The 16,098-nt window shown below is 44.1% G+C and overlaps 1 protein-coding gene across 3 annotated transcripts in view; it reads left to right on the forward strand.

Moving 5' to 3' along the window:
* Positions 1-556: 556 nt before the first annotated feature.
* Positions 557-16,098, forward strand: part of Atg16l1 (autophagy related 16 like 1) — a 35,576-nt gene continuing 20,034 nt past the window's right edge. For 2 of the 3 annotated variants that reach the window (XM_050123077.1, XM_050123078.1), the window contains exons 1-6: positions 557-840; positions 5,335-5,428; positions 10,190-10,295; positions 10,936-11,009; positions 11,723-11,974; positions 14,408-14,473. In XM_050123077.1, coding sequence (XP_049979034.1) covers positions 726-840; positions 5,335-5,428; positions 10,190-10,295; positions 10,936-11,009; positions 11,723-11,974; positions 14,408-14,473 — 707 coding nt within the window. In that variant the 5' untranslated portion in view covers positions 557-725. Of the gene's footprint in view, positions 841-4,848; positions 4,868-5,334; positions 5,429-10,189; positions 10,296-10,935; positions 11,010-11,722; positions 11,975-14,407; positions 14,474-16,098 lie in introns of those variants that run through there. The other variant, XM_050123079.1, reaches the window with a different exon arrangement.

The following is a 16,098-nucleotide window of genomic DNA, read 5'->3' on the forward strand; positions in this document are numbered from 1 at the left end:
TTTTATTTACTTTGATGGAATAGAAACCGAAACACACACACACAGTCAGTTGCCTGCCCTACACTACAGTAGATAGACATTGGGTAGGCCTTGGAGGGACGTATGTCTATTTAAAGATAGGCTTGTCACGCAGCTGAGACAGAAATTACATTGTATAGCTTTTCACAATCTCGTTAAGCACCGTTAGCGTTTCTATTTTACAGGTTAGGCAACGAAATGCTTCGGAAGGCTGTCGCTCAACTCACTCAACATTTCGCTACTAGGAGGGGTGTGGCCCCACTTCGGAGCTGAAATGAGAATAAAGAAGGTGGGCCAAGAGAAAACAAAAAATATAAAAGCAGCAAGGAGAATAGACATCGGAGGACAAAACGACCCCTTTCCTGTCTCCTTCCGCGCAGCCAGGGCGCCCCACAGCGGCAGCTTCTCATCACCGACACTTCCGGCTTCGAGTTTGCGTCATTTGAGAGCGTCCGGCGACGTCTCCGGCAGCGAGCTTGCGTGCGGTCTACGACGTCCGGCAGCGAGGCGGGTCTTCCGGTCCCCTGCTAAGTCATTTCCTTCAGGGACCGGAAGATCATCCCGGCTAGCCTCAGGGGTGCCCTGTGAGTGGAGGTGAGGTTCCGGCGGCCGGCCCCCGTGCGCCCGCCGCTCGCTGCACGCCGCAGCCTGCAGTCCCCAGTGTCGGCGCGGATCGGCGGCCTCGAGGCGCCGGGGCAGCGTTCGGCATGTCGTCGGGCCTCCGCGCCGCAGACTTTCCCCGCTGGAAGCGCCACATCGCGGAGGAACTGAGGCGCCGGGACCGGCTGCAGAGGCAGGCGTTCGAGGAGATCATCCTGCAGTGTGAGCCGCGCACGCGGGCCCGGGGCGGGGAGGAGAGCGGCGCGGCAGCGGGAACCCCAGGCCGAGCCCCGGCTCCGCCCGCGCGCATGGCGGCCTCGCGGGGACCTGGGGCCCCGCGCGCCCCGAGCCCTTTCAGTGTTTTCCTTCCTTCTTTGACTTAAACCTTAGGTGGGGTGGCGGAGAGTTCCTCTTCCACTTTCTTTCCGCAGGCATCGTTTGTGGTTGTGAATCTGGACATTCCACTCGGTGCTAATGCACATAAGTATTCAGGCTCCCGAAACATCCCGTCTTGGGGATCAAGTTCGAGACAGACATTGACTTTAAGCAGCATCTTGAGAGATTAACGTTCTCCTCTGAGTGCTGTGGGACCAGTGGCCTTTCATTTCTCTGGCTTCTCCACATTTTTTGTACACATTTTGGATCTTATGGTTTATCCGTTGGATCATAGCCTTTGGTATTATTGAAAGCCTTAGGTGAGAAAGAAGTGATTTTCTTCGCCGCTCTTCATGACTCTAAGGGTCAAAAGTATTTGTGTATGTGTGTGTTCCTAAGGCGGGTCTCACCAGCATTTTTGTGCTTCTTGTCTCCCCAGTTTTGCCAGTCTGACATTTGACCGAAGAAATTATCACTCTTCGGTCCTAAGGTCCTATCTGCTTTCTGAGTTAACCTGGGCAAAGCCTTCCTAAATTTTGCGGATAATGAGATTTGTAATAATACTACCGTTTGCATTCCAATTGAGATAACTCAGTAGTTTCAAAGCTTATCTGCCCATTAGAATCATCTGGGGATCTTTAAAAAAAATTTGAAAATCAAAAGCACTTCCAACTAGTTAAGCCAGTATAAATGGCGGAACATAATTAGTAATTTTTTTTTTCATCTGGGCATCTTTAAAAAAAATTTGAAAATCAAAAGCACTTCCAACTAGTTAAGCCAGTATAAATGGCGGAACATAATTAGTAATTTTTTTTTTCATCTGGGCATCTTTAAAAAAAATTTGAAAATCAAAAGCACTTCCAACTAGTTAAGCCAGTATAAATGGCGGAACATAATTAGTAATTTTTTTTTTTTTTGAGACAGGATTTCATCTGTAACTTTGGAGCCTGTCCTGGAACTAGATCTTGTAGACCAGGCTGGCCTCGAACTCACAGAGATCCGCATAATTACAAATTTTAATGCCTCCTAAAAGGTTTCGATTTGCACACAAATTTGAGCACTTTGTTAAATAACTGGCATGCATCATTTCATCTCAAGTTTTACGAAGCAGCCAGTTTAACGATGATTAAGTAGCATCTTTGAAGTTGCAGTGTGGATTAATGGTGGGGCTGGGATTCGGTCTTAGTTTTCAGACACTCACTTTTGCATTTGCTCTTGTTGGACTTCCAGAGAAATGGCTCCTCTCTTTCACTGCACTTAGCTGCTTTCAAAGGTGAGAAGAGAGGGGTGCTGTGTCTCTGCCGGGTTAATCCCTTGTACTCTGGGAGAGCAGTGGCTGTTTCTGTAGCACAGGAAGCCACTTCTTACTCAAAATGTGATTTCCTTTTCATGATTCAGTTCTTGCTTCTTTAGAAGTTTATTTTTTTAAAAAAAAAATAAAATAAAATAATATACTTAAGTCAAATTGCCTTGTAGGCCTCACTAGCTCCTTACTGATTTTTTTTTCCCCTTTTCTGGTTTGATGCATTTTTAAAATGGGGATAAAGATTTGCCCTGCCTGCTTCATAAAAATAGTATAGTGTATATAAGGAGTTTAAAAGCCATCTGTATGATAAAACTTAATAGTCAGGTGCAAATAATCTCAGACACAAATTGAACCATTTTTTAATTTCAAAACTGAATGAGTTGTTGGTAGGAGAGGGGAGACCTTCCAAACAATCAGATTTTGGTTGTGAGGCTAGCCTTTAACAACTAAGCCACCTGTGAAGGCAGTGGATATAATACAAAGCTATGATTTAGGAAGCTAGTCCTATTGTCCCACCCCTGTTACATAGTACTGTTTGTCAGTACTGATCCTATTCAAAGAATATCTTTAGTCAAACAAGTTAAGTAGTGGCTGCTTGGGGCCAGGAGAAGGGAAAACAATATGAGAGACCTGGAGCCGGTTGTACAGTCTGCCTTTGCTTGCTTTAACCCTTTATAGGCCAGGGCATTGGGCATATCTTTTCCAGTTTGACTATGACCTAGTTCATTCTAGCCTTCTCAAGCCAGATAATTCTGACCGGCACCTGTGTTTCCTGAACTTGAAGAAAAACATAGAAAGAGGCCTTGGTTACCTAGCCTTCCCTGTAGGAGAAAAGAACCTGCCTGCCTGCCTGCCTTCCTTCCTCCTTCCTTCCTTCCTTCCTTCCTTCCTTCCTTCCTTCCTTCCTTCCTTCCTTCTTTCCTTTAGTTTTTCAAGACAAGGTTTCTCTGTGTAATAGTCTTGGCTGTCTGGAACTCTCTATAGACCAGGCTGGCCTAGAACTCACAGAGATCCCCCCCCCTCCCCGCCTCTGCCTCCTGAGTGCTGGGATTAGAGGTGTGCGCCATCACTGCCCAGATAGGAGAAAAGAACCTTTGTGAAATAACCCTCTTATTTATATTCATTGTGTCCTTTAAAAGACCTACCTACCGTTATCACAGGGTGTCCATCTGTGGTGAAACTAAGTGATACCAGATTTTAAACTCCTCTTTTTGTCACACTAGTCAAGGGACCACTTCCTCCTAAAGTTCCTAATGTAGGAAAAAACTCATTGACTTCCATTTTCTTTTCTTCTTTTTTTTTTTTTAGATTTATTTATTAAGTATACAGTGGTCTGCCTGCATGCATGCCTGCAGGCCAGAAGAGGACACCCAGATCTCATTTCAGGTGGTTGTGAGCCACCATGTGGTTGCTGGGAATTGAACTCGGGACCTTTGGAAGAGCAGGCAGTGCTCTTAACCACTGAGTCATCTCTCCAGCCCTTGACTTCCATTTTCAAGAAGTGGGACCACCACCACACCTGGCTTTTGTTGTATTGATTTGTAACTACCCTCCTTCAAAGGTCTACCAAGTTCCCACAGTCAGTTTCTTGTTTTGCCTGATGAGGTTGGAACTCAGAAGGAGAGCTTTATGTTTCGAAACTGTCTCTTTGTAACCCACACGGCCTCCAACCCAGATCCTTTTTAAGCCTACAGAGTGCTGAGGTTAGAGGTGTTGCCCTGACTCAGAGCTGTCCTTTGATGTATTGACCTGTGTCTCCTGTTTATCCCCTACCACAAGAAATATTTTAATTTCAAATTACCAAGTGAGAAATCTTTTTCTTTCGGCACTACTGTGGCCTCAAGCCTAGAGACTGGCATGGTAGACTAGTACTCGACCACTGAACTACACCTCAGCGCATATGAACGAGAAAACTTTCTCCAACAGAAATGCAGTTGCTCCGAATTCTCTCCCTAGTCATCTCTTCAGATAACTAGGAAAAAATTAGATCCTGGGAAAGAGAATCTTAAACTTCATCTCGCCTCTCAGGTGTGTATTTTGCATGGCTCCACATTAAGACTGGCCTTACTTCCTTTCTGTTAATTTGCTTTCGTTATAAGACTGTAGACTGACCTTTTGTGGAGGGATTACCCCTGTTTTTGCCCCTTCAGAACCCTCTCGATCAGACCTTATTGAACTGTGCCTTTTGTCCCTGACTACATCTTTGAACCTGTCTGTTCTTTGAGTCTACTATTTACCATCTCACGGACAGAAGGAACTTCTTTTATTGCCACAGTCCTTCCACCAGTATTCTGAGATAAACCTCCATCCAATTGCCTGAGCAAGAAGCTTCACAGTGGACTTTGACGTCTTTTAATTCAGATTTTTTCATGTAGCTGCCTACTTTTACAGTCTTTTATTTCATCTTTGCCAGTAAGAAGTCTAAATATTTCACCTCACCCCTTTAATCCTAGCACTCGGGAGGCAGAGGCAGGTGGATCTCTGAGTTTGAAAACAGTCTGGTCTACAAAGCAAGTTCCAGGACAGCCAAAGCTACACCGGGAAACCCTATCTTGAAAAAACCAACAAGTAAATAAATAAAGTCTAAATAGTTCATCCTTCTTTTTCCTGTATTAGGTTCTAACCTTTCTTTCTAGCCCATTAGACTTTCTGCATTTCCCAGTACCCTGGTCTGAAAAATATACAATAAGGTTCCATAATACCTAGTGTTTCATTTTACTCTTATGATGGTACTTTGTTCCTACTCCTGAGGCAGAAAACAGTAACCTTGGAAATAAAAGCAGTTTTAGTTGTTTCCACGGGGGTCGCTTTTACAGCTGTGTGTCCACGGGCGCCTGTAGTTGGGCTTCACAAGCTTAGGCCGAGAAACCCAAGGAATTCCTAGACTGCGACAGCACGTGGCCAAGCCTGCGCAAACAATAGTTTGCCACATAATCATGATGCCATTTGCCCAGGACTCTGGTACTTTTTTGGTCCCAAGCTTTGTAAGTTTTATACATGGTGCAATAATAGCTTTTTTCTTTTTATATATATAGATACCAAGTTGCTGGAAAAGTCAGATCTTCATTCAGTATTGGCCCAGAAACTACAAGCTGAAAAGCATGACATACCAAATAGGCACGAGATAAGGTATTCTGAAACAAACTTATATTGTATATTTTATTTGAAATTTGTCTTACTGTTCTCTCTCATGTGTATTTATTTATTATGTTTGAGGCAAGGTCCCACACTACTAGCCCAGGCTGGTCTTGAGCATGTGGCCATCCTTCTTCAGCTTCCCTGGTGCTGGTCAGCACTTTCTAAAGCAAACACCTGTTTTCTAGCCTAGTTTTTCTCAATTCCTTCATATAAAAACTCCTAAAATCATGTAACTACAGTGGTTGTTCAGAAGGTACACACACACAGACCCACCCCCCACCCCCCACCCCCCGAAGCCTTATCAGTACAGTACCATCAGGTTGAGTGCTCACAGGGCCCTTGTTTCCATCTCTCTGCTAACTCACTGGGTTCTTCTTTGTGAATAATCAGAAACAAGGACTAGGTCTGGTATTGCACACCTGTAATTCCAGCACTTTGAAGGCAGAGGAAGGTGGATTTCTGAGTTCAAAACCAGACAGATATACATAGTAGGTCCCAGACTAACCAAGACATCATAGTGTGACCCAGCCTTTAAAAAAAAAGTTGAATAATCAGAAACAACTGGGTTCCTGAGTAGTCTTTCACAGCCTTGTTAAAACAGGATTAACTGGCAAATAAACACAGATTGCATTTTATTATAGTACTGATTTGTTTGATCCTTTTCAGCCTGGTGTTTTTGGCTTTAGCTTGTGAAATCAAATTAACAGGTTGCTACAGGCTTTTATTTTTCTTTCAAGAACTAGATTGGAAAAGTAGCAGTATTTGTTAATGGGAATGGTAAGTCCTGTTAAATAGCCATGTATGTTCATGTGGGATGTTTGGTTGTTTACTGGGCTTTATTGAAAAGCCATACTCCAGAACAAATGGGGTTCAGAGTCTTTCTGTCCTCTCCATATTGTTTATGTTTGCATAGTCAGTGGCTGTTATGGAAACAGTACCCATTATTAGTAATCAAACATTTATACTCTTTGTGTGTTGGCACCTAGCAATTGTTAAAAACAAGGTAGCTAACTTAAAAAACAAAACCAGAAATGATAGGTGTGGCCTACCATTTACTTCTGCCTATAAATGCATCTTCCACATGGCCTTCTGTCCATCTGGGAAGTGACAGGGTGGGGAAAATTCCAGAGAGTAGATGACTGCACAGCATGGGTCCTACCTGTGTGACCTGAAGAGGCTTCTCTAGTGTTTAAAATATTAGTTACAGTGATCTGGTTAATTATAGGAAATAACGCTTTTACCTTGTTCACCTAAATTCATTCAGTTAAAAGATGTATTTCTGGATGAGCACCTTGGCTTTTTGAGACAGGGTTTCTCTGTTAGCCCCAGCTCTCCTGGAACTCACTCTGAAGACCAGGCTGATCTCAAACTCGGAGATCCACCTGCCTCTGCCTTCTGAATGTTATGATTAAAAGTGTGTGACAGCGGGAGGGCCTGTCTGGTAAGCTCTTGGTGACTGTCTATTTTCTGTCACAAAAACTATGACCAAAAGCAACTTGGGGAGGAACAGGTTTATTTGGCTTATATACTGAGGGAAACTGGCATAGGTACTTAGGCAGAGGCCATGGAGGAACCCTCTTCCCCATGGCTCACTCCGCCTGTTTTTTCATACACCCCAGGACTGCCTGACCAGGGCTGGCACCACTCCTGGTGGGCTGGGCCCTCCCACATAAATCATTAATCGACACAACGCCCATAGGCCTGCCTGCAGGCCAATCTAATGGGGCTCTTTGGGTTGAGGTTTCCTCTTTTCTGATGGCCCTAGCTTGGGTCAAGTTGATGAAAACAATCAGTACAGTGACTATTCCTATATCATCAACAGATTGATTTGTTTGAGAGGGTATTGTAAATATAGAAGTTCTTTGTCTGAATTTTATTAGAGTATTGTTTTACTGGAAGTCTGTCTTTCCCACAAACATCCATAATGAGCCAGTCCTCCTGACTGACTTGTTTCCATTAACTTGTCCTTTCCAAAAGTTGTCTGGGGCTCCTTTTTCCCTTGAGTACCCTATCACCTTTCATTCGTGAACTATGACTAGAGTCTCAGTTTAGATTTGTGGCTGTAGTGTGTCCAGGCATTAGTGATGCAGAGATGAGAATTAAGAGTCCACTTTGTGGGGACAGAAGCTAAGCCAGAGACCTGCACGACGGGATGTCTGCTTAGAAATGTGTTGAGTGTTCACAGAAGGTATCAGTCCCTTTGTTTTGTTGTGAGTAGGAGGAAGTCGCTGGTCCCAGAGCAGGGGGGCAGCCTATCTCTTTTTGCCTTGTTCCTAGCAGTTCTGATGGGTGCTGTGTCTGTATGTCAGTCCCTGTCAGCCTAGTGTCCTCATCTGCAGTTAGGAAGTCCTCCCTGTTACTCTTTTCAACTCCTCCCAACCTTGTGTGAGGAATGACTTGATTTTCTTACTGCTTTCATTTCATGAGCCTGCCTTTTGAATGCCAGTTTGTAGGTTAGAAGGAATGAATTTGATGCTTTGCATTTAGAGAAAGATTTGGTGATATACTTTCTAATCACTCAAAGTCAGTAAGAATGATCTTATATAGGGGCTTGAGAGATAGTTCAGAGCACTGGCTACTTTTCTAGAGGACTGGGGTTCAATTCCCAGCACCCACGTGATGGCTCACAACCATTTATAATAAGACCTGATGCCCTCTTCTGGTATGTAGATTTACATACAGAGCACTCAGACATAAAGACATAAAATTTAAAAAGAATGGTTTTATATAGGGTGCTCTGTTTTTCTAACTGCTGCTGTCTACTTCTTGGAAGTATTTAGTTGCCTAAAGGGTGAGATGAATGATTATACTTAGGTATATAATAAAAGTTCAATTGTAAGTAGAGGTTTGAATTATGAGGTGTTACTAAACTGTTCTGAGACATGGCCTCTCTATTTAGCCCTGGCTGTCCTCAAACTCAGTGTGTAGACCAGGCTGGTCTTGAACTTGCAGAGGTCTTCTTGTATCTGCTGGGATTAAAGTCTCACACCACCACGCCCAGCTTATGCTACTCTTTGTCATCCTCCCTTCCCCGTTTCCATTGTAGCCTAAGGTCTTAAGGAGCAGGCTGTTGTTTCTTCGTGAAGCGTGGGTGTTCAGTCACTGTCTAGCCTTCCTTTTTTCCTATCACTTTTTCCAGATCAGAGTCATCCACTAATAGCATATCTGTAGCTCTTGCCAGGACCGTTCCCTTGAACCATAAATCTTCAGTTGTTGTTAGCCAAAATTCTAGTCCATTGTGGATGCTGGCCAAAAAAATAAAGAGCCAGATCCTGGGACACTGGTCTTTCCACTACTGGGAGCAAGGCTAGGTAGCCCTTGATAAAGTGTATAGTCACCACACCAGATCAGAACTATTGGCAGTTTTGTTTGCCCTTGAGCTTTGGAGAAGAGATCTTTGGGATTGGTAGGAATTCCTTGAGGAGAAATGGTTACTTTTGGATCTGTTTGGGTTTGAGTCCAGATATTTCTCTGAACAGGGGTAGTGGCCCTGGAGGTCTATGGTGACAGGACTTAGGTCTGGGTTTCCACACAGTTTGTTTTGCACGCAGCTGTTAACTGATTAACTTCCTTTCTTTCTGCCTGTGTAATTTAGAGCCTCTCAGTGGTTTTCATCACAGTGTTTCTGAGATAATATCAAATATCTGACAGAGTTCCCCAAACAAATTATTGTTGTGGTAGCCTGTACTCCTACAGTGTTGTGTACATCTGTGTACTGACCTTACCTGTGAGCTGTCAGTGAGGATGTCCAAAGCAGAATCCTTCTGTCCTAGCTAGACCTGTTCCTCCCCAGTCTTGCCGTTCAATTCATTAATGATAACCTGGCTTGCTGGTTGCTCAGGCTCAAAGCTCTGAGTCATCTTTGATTCCTGTCAGTCTATCATTCCCCACATCCAAGTACTGTAGGCACTCCTCCAAATGGCTTAGACTCTGAATGTCTCCACTGGCACCAGTGTGGTGTGAGCTCCCTTGTCTAGAGGGCTTTTCCAGTGTCTGTTAATTGGTCTCATTGTTTCTGCTCCTGTCCTAGCACCACTTCCCTGCCTAGACTAATAAAACCCTTCATCAGTGAGTGAATGCCACTCCACAGTCCTCAGGGGAGTGGAAGGCTCAGCATCATCTTACTTTCTGAGCCTTGGCTCTTCTTCCTCTCCACTGACACTGGTCTCCGGGTATATAGTGTGTTCCCCCTTCTACTCAGAGGATCCTTCTCCAAGTAGTGAGTGAGCACATGTCTTGCCCTTCATTTCTTTCTGGTCACCTCAGAGAAGCCCTGCTTCCTCATGCCAAATAGAATAGGGTTTTCCTTTCCTTGTTTGTACTTTCTTTGTAGCATGTAACTTCACACATTTACTTGTTTTTGCCCATTGGCTTTTTATTGATTGTCAGCTGCCTGAGGACAGAGCTCTGTGCCCCCTCTGCCTTTTTCATCAGAGCCAGCAGTACCTGGCACAGGGCTGGAATGCAGTAACAAGTGGGTGTGTTGACTGTTCACCTACATCTAATTCCAAAGCCCAGCCTTTGCTTCTGATCAACAGGTAGCTGTGGTTGGTTTACCACTTCCAGTCTCCTGCTTTCTATTCATAATGGTTCAAGATTTGCCACTGTTTCAGATGCCAAAATGGTTTGGTAGATTGGTAGATTTAAATTCTCGATAGTGCTCTGTTGCCTAGTGTGGAGGGTCTGGAGTCTGATACTTTTTCACTCTCCTTTTTTGCATGTTGCCTTCGTGTGGCTGGTGGTGATTTTCAGTCCTGGACACGATGGTGCGTGGAGTGACAGTCAGCTACAAGAAATGGCCCAGTTGAGGATCAAACACCAGGAAGAACTGACAGAACTGCATAAGAAACGTGGGGAGGTAAAGAAAGCCTTCTGCTCTTCACAGGACCCTCCTGACAGGCAGGAAGGCAGTCCTGAAGCATTTCAGTAATTTGGTCTAATTTGATATTACAAACTCTCCATGAGGCAAGGTGAGGGGGTCAATGGGATAGGACAAAACAAAGGAAACCATCAGTCAGCACGAGGTCTTTTAGCAAGAAGTGAGCCAAAGCCAGACCACTGCTCTAACAGCAGCATATGAGAAATAGTAGGGAAGTCTTCAAGAGCAAAAGGTTTATTCTGTGATCCCGTAAAGGCCTTCCTGATGCATCAGCTTTTGAGTGTGAACCCTCAAATATCAGTCACGGAAGTTGAGTGCATTACCCTAGTTTCTGATCTTACTTGAGATAAGTCGAGATGAGAAAATACCTTTTCTGTGTTCAGCTGAGTCAGTCACAAGGTGGAGGCTATCCTCTGCTCAAACGTCCCAGCCTAGATTGTCAGTAAGAGGCAGCAGACAGCCCCAAAGGCTACCTGCTCTGCAACCATCTCCCTTTTCCTTTTTAACCACCCAACAGCACTTCTTCTTTCTTAAAAATGAAGGAAATGGTAACCCACTTTGTAGCTTGTGGTTGAGATTCAACCGTCTCTTATTTATGAGAGTATTCTTTCTCTCCCAGTTAGCCCAGTTGGTGATTGACCTGAATAACCAAATGCAGCAGAAGGACAGGGAGATGCAGGTGAATGAAGCAAAGTAAGTAGAGACTGTCTCTTGGGGGGTCTGACCGTTGGGTTACACGTTGTTTTCGCTGTACGGTTGTGGGCAGAACTGGTGGCAAGCAGTGGCCACGCTGCTTTCCACAAGAATTTTATTTCATTGCTTGCAACCTGAGCTTCTTTTCTGAGTGAAGCAAGGGCAGTCCCCTTTACTCATAGGTGCTGGACATCTGCTAAGGAAGTAATGGTGGCCCTTGCAAGTGAATGTTCCAGAAGCATTCTCGGTTCTACATGGTCACTGAGTGTGGTCACTGGTGTCTTCCACTAGAGGCGGGGCTACGGTGTCCAAGCATGTGTCTGTTAGGATGGTGGAAGGTACATTTGTGATTGTTAGCTGGCAAGAATTCTGGCAGACGGGAAACACAATCAGACCTTGTACCTTAGAGCTGTGGAGAGGTCCTTACAAGGCCTTACCACTTGGGAAGTGCCTAGAGCTTCCCCTTCTTTAAGGCCTTTTTTTCAGGGGGCAGGGGAGCTACTGTTATTGGCTGTTTGTGGTCAGTAGGAACTTCATCCTGGGTGTTTACTAATAGAACTATTCTGTACACCAAGGAGCTGAATGGACCAGGTATGGTGGCCAGTGTTCCTGCTGCTGCTTGCTCCAGCCCACCTAGGTGGCACTTGGCTAGGTGCTCTCGCTGAGGTACAGGACTCTGATGAGAGAAACCTCTTCTAAAATTGTTCTTTCAGAATTGCAGAGTGTTTACAGACCATCTCTAACCTGGAGACAGAATGCCAGGACCTGCGCACCAAACTGCAGGACCTGGAGCTAGCCAACCAGACCCTGAAGGATGAGTATGATGCCCTGCAGATTACTTTCACTGCTCTAGAGGAGAAACTGAGGAAAACTACTGAGGAGAACCAGGAGCTGGTCACCAGGTGGATGGCTGAGAAGGCCCAGGAAGCAAATCGCCTCAATGCAGAAAATGAGAAGGACTCCAGGTGTGGTATTTAGCTTTAGTTAGTGTGCTCTGAGGTTGGTGGAGCAGAACTGGTTCTTTGAAAAGAAAAGCATGCCTGGAGTTGTTGATGTGGTGGTGGTAGAAGAGACATTGGACGAATTAGAAATGCAGAGTCAGAGAAATCTGCATTTGCAGCTGAGCAGAAGGATATACTATTTGGAACACACTGTTCAAGTGGTATATCCTTGTTGCATGTCTCCCAGTTTCATGAAGCTGTTCAGGCGTATACAAAAACTTTGATTCTGCTAGTATGTAAGAAGACTGTAGTTTCCCGTGGTGGCGCACACCTTTTTAATCTTAGAACTCAGGAGGCAGAGGCAGGCAGATCTGGGTTTGAGGCCACCCTGGTCTACAAGAACTAGTTCCAAGACAGGCTCCAAAGCTACATAGAAACCCTGTTATGAAAAAAAAAAACTAGTTTAACCTCAGGAATGCAAAATTTTGATTTCTAAACCAAATTTATTGCTAATATTTTTAATACAGTAAAATCTAGGTAGGGTTTATGCTGGGAGTTAAAAGATGGGTCACTGGGGTATCAGTGACAGCACTCTGAATAAGGAATTTTGTAACCATTCAGTTAATACTGTTCTGCTAAAGTTGTCTTAAGACCCCATAAATCCAGACAACAGCAGCAACAAAGCTTTTGAAATGAGCACCTGTCTGACAACAATTATTAATTCTGTGATTAGTAGGGAAACCTCCCACCCTACTATTATTAGGAACTTGCATGTATATGACACAACATGAAGGAATTTAACACACACATGAGTGCTCACATAGTTACTGGTGGTATATTCATGGTCAGGGTCCACTATTACCCCACATACTTTAGTTCAGACAGCAACACTACACTTTAAAAACTCTTATCTGTCGCTCAGTCTGGAAGGGATTTCAGTTCATCCACAATGGGGTTAGGGGAGAGTGCTAAGGACTGATGGTAGTGTTTACCCTGCCGTGTTCTGTGCTCACTCAGTGGGAAAATGAGGTAGAAAACAAGTGAGTGCTGATTATTTCATGAAGAGTTCCTAAATAGAAATATTAGCAAACTTTGTGGTCAGAAAATCGAACACAGTAATTAGGAGTGGCAGTAAAATGTTAGATTTCTTAATATGGGAACAGTGGATTAAGAAATGCTTTTCTGTCGTTGCTGTGTGTCTCTTAAGTATGTGCTCACACAGGGCAGGGAAGGGAAAGCACAGTGCACAGGTGGAAGGTGGAGGACACCTTTGTGGGATCAGTTCTCCCCTTCATGTGGGCTCCAGGAAATCAAATGCAGATCATCAGACTTGCACATCAATCACTTTAATCCATTGGGCCAGAAAAGATCTTTATTTTAAAAGTGATCTTAATGCAGTCATTAGGAGAGATGGGTCTGACAAGCAGCTATCTGACAAGTGGCTATCATCAGTAAAGATGCCAGAAAGGTTTGTTAGGAGACTAGTGTGTTCTGGAAGCACATGGCACCACCTCTAGGAGGACTGCTTAGAATCTGATAACTTTCCCACTTGCTGGGCCTCATCCCAGCCACGGAAGTAAGGAATCTTGTTCACAAATGTCCAATCAGGGTGGCATGTTATTCATAGTGAAAAAATTAGGTCCTTACATTTAAGTCGTGACATAGCACACAGACAGTGGAATTTTATGAAGACATTTAAGATTGTATATTTTAGGTTTTTTGTTTGTTTGTTTTTAGAAGTTTAACGTTAGTGTATTTTATATTCATATTACACGCACATTATAAACAATGATAGCCATTGTTTTCTTCTTATTTTTGTGCTGTGGCTGGATTAGTAGGTAGTTCATTGCAGAGAATTAAGTCATAACCATAACTAACTCTGGAATTATGAAGCACCTTTTGTCCTAGGCAGCCGTGGGTCCCTGCAGGCTGGTTTTCTTGTGTGTGTGAGAGAGTGCATTTGCCACAGATGGCTCCCACAGGGATCTAACTCAGGTCATCAGGCTTGGTGGCACATACCTTTTCATTGGCTCTGGAGCCTTTCTATAATGGGAAATCTCATCAGTATTTGGGTGTCTTTGGCCATATTATTTTTTTGTGGAGAGGGACAGGAGAGGAGGCAAGCTCAAGGAGGCTCTTGGATGTTCTGCTCTGTGACTCTGCCTTATTCCTTTGACTTAGACTTGCTCACTGAACCTAAAATTAGGCCGGCTGAGCACAGCCCCAGTGATTCTCCTGTCTCTACTCCCACTGGGGTTACAGGCCTGTAGCCATGCTGGGCCTTCAGTGTAGGTGCTGGGATCTGAACTCAGGTCCTTCTGCCTGTGGCAGTAGCTTTCTTACTCACTGAGCCGTCTCTGCAGTCCTGCACCTGAAGTCACATTTCAGAACCAGAAGTTTGCTGAGATGGAAACCTGGTGCTATGTTTTGGTTTGTTCATTTTGTTTCTGCAAACAGGAGGCGGCAAGCACGGCTGCAGAAGGAGCTTGCAGAGGCAGCAAAGGAACCCTTGCCTGTTGAACAGTAAGTACAGAGAAGTTAATCTAAACTGTGCTCTTAATGATTTGTTTTATGGTTTTATTTCTTTAAAAGCTAAAATAGTTTTATTACGGGAAGGTACTGGGGATAGAAGCTGCAGTCCCAGCCCAAGTTAAAAAATGAAAGGCACAAAATAATCCATTATCACCACTGGACAGTAAGATGCGCACAACCACTTCTGTTACTTTGACGCCGGTGGCGTTCCATTGTAATTAGAAATAGTATACTGAAATGGCCTTTGACCATATTTCAAATCAGTTACTTGAGATGAATTTTTTAAAATAATACTGTGTTGACCTAAGATTTCAGATACATCACCAGGTTACTTTCCCAGAAGTTTTTCTTGTTGACAGTAACCAGCTGATGACTAACTTCTCTCACACAGAGCCACCTTACTATTTCCTGTAAGACTCTTGGGTCACTGGCCTTCCTCACGAAGGTCTCGTCATGTAATCTGGGCTGTGGTTTCAGTTTTACTATCTGGGTCTGTGACCTTATGGAAGTTTATCCAATTTTTGAGGTATTAGTGAGGTCAGAAATCTCTTTGCAAAAAGAAATTAGATCCAGTCAGCCCTCCGTGCTCCACCTGCTAATGAAAATGAAGTGCCTGGTATTGGTAGTCCCGTGGTAAGTGGTGGGATTTCAGTAACAGTCCTCTCTGCTCTGATTCAGGATGGGTTTCCTGCTGGGCTATGTTCGCTCCAGAATTAGGACCTACTGTTACTTAAGTGTGCATTGATTCCCGGGGCTGAGAGAGGCTCAGCAGCTTTTAAAGCACTCGTTGCCCTTGCTGAGGACCTGGTTCAGTTCCCAGCACTCACATGGTGGCTCACAGCCATCTGTATATCTCCAGTTCCACGGGATCCAGTGCCCTCTTCTGACCTCCCAGGTACCCAGCATGATACATTCATCCATGCAATCCAAATACTCACACACAAATACATTTTTAAGTGGAGAGGAGCGGTTTAAATTGAACCCATTCACCTTCCCCTAAAGGAAAGGAGAGTTATGCTAAATTTTTACTCTAGGAGAGAATATGAAATGTGTGTATCTCCTGACCTCAATGGAGAAAACTGGTCTTGATGCCTTTTTTTTTTCAAACCTACAAAGTAGTAGATAAGTAGGTGGCCTAAAAATGAGATTTGGTTCCTTTAAAAAGGAAAAAAAAAAAGGAAGTACCACGTGTCTGCCTCATTTGCTAGTGTAACCAGGTGGCATGATTAAGAAGGATCCAGCATCCTTCCCAGGATTCCACATGGGAAGCTGTGCTGAAATGTAAACCTGAGAGAGCTTGCTATAGAGATTCTCCCAATCTATCTACTCCACAGGAATGTAACAGTCTAGGTCAGAGATACTTACATTTCTAGAACGGGGAGGCAAGACCTGGTATTTTCTGGGGTATGGCCCTTACACATTTCCAGTCACTTTAGAACCATGAGACTCTGTCACGGAGTATCACTGTAGGCTCAGTTCATATTGTTCCTCTTGCTATTTTTCTCCTGTGACTCTCAAACTCTAGGTCTGGGAAGGCCAGCCAAGTAGAAAATCAGGCATAGTCTTGTTCTCCTTATTCTCACCATACCCCTACCAAGAGTATAAAGCAGTTAAAT

The sequence above is a fragment of the Alexandromys fortis genome, unplaced genomic scaffold (assembly GCF_014885135.2).
Source record: "Alexandromys fortis isolate MF-2015 unplaced genomic scaffold, M_Fortis_MF-2015_v1.1 scaffold_213, whole genome shotgun sequence".
In the NCBI taxonomy this organism is placed as follows: Eukaryota; Metazoa; Chordata; class Mammalia; order Rodentia; family Cricetidae; genus Alexandromys; species Alexandromys fortis.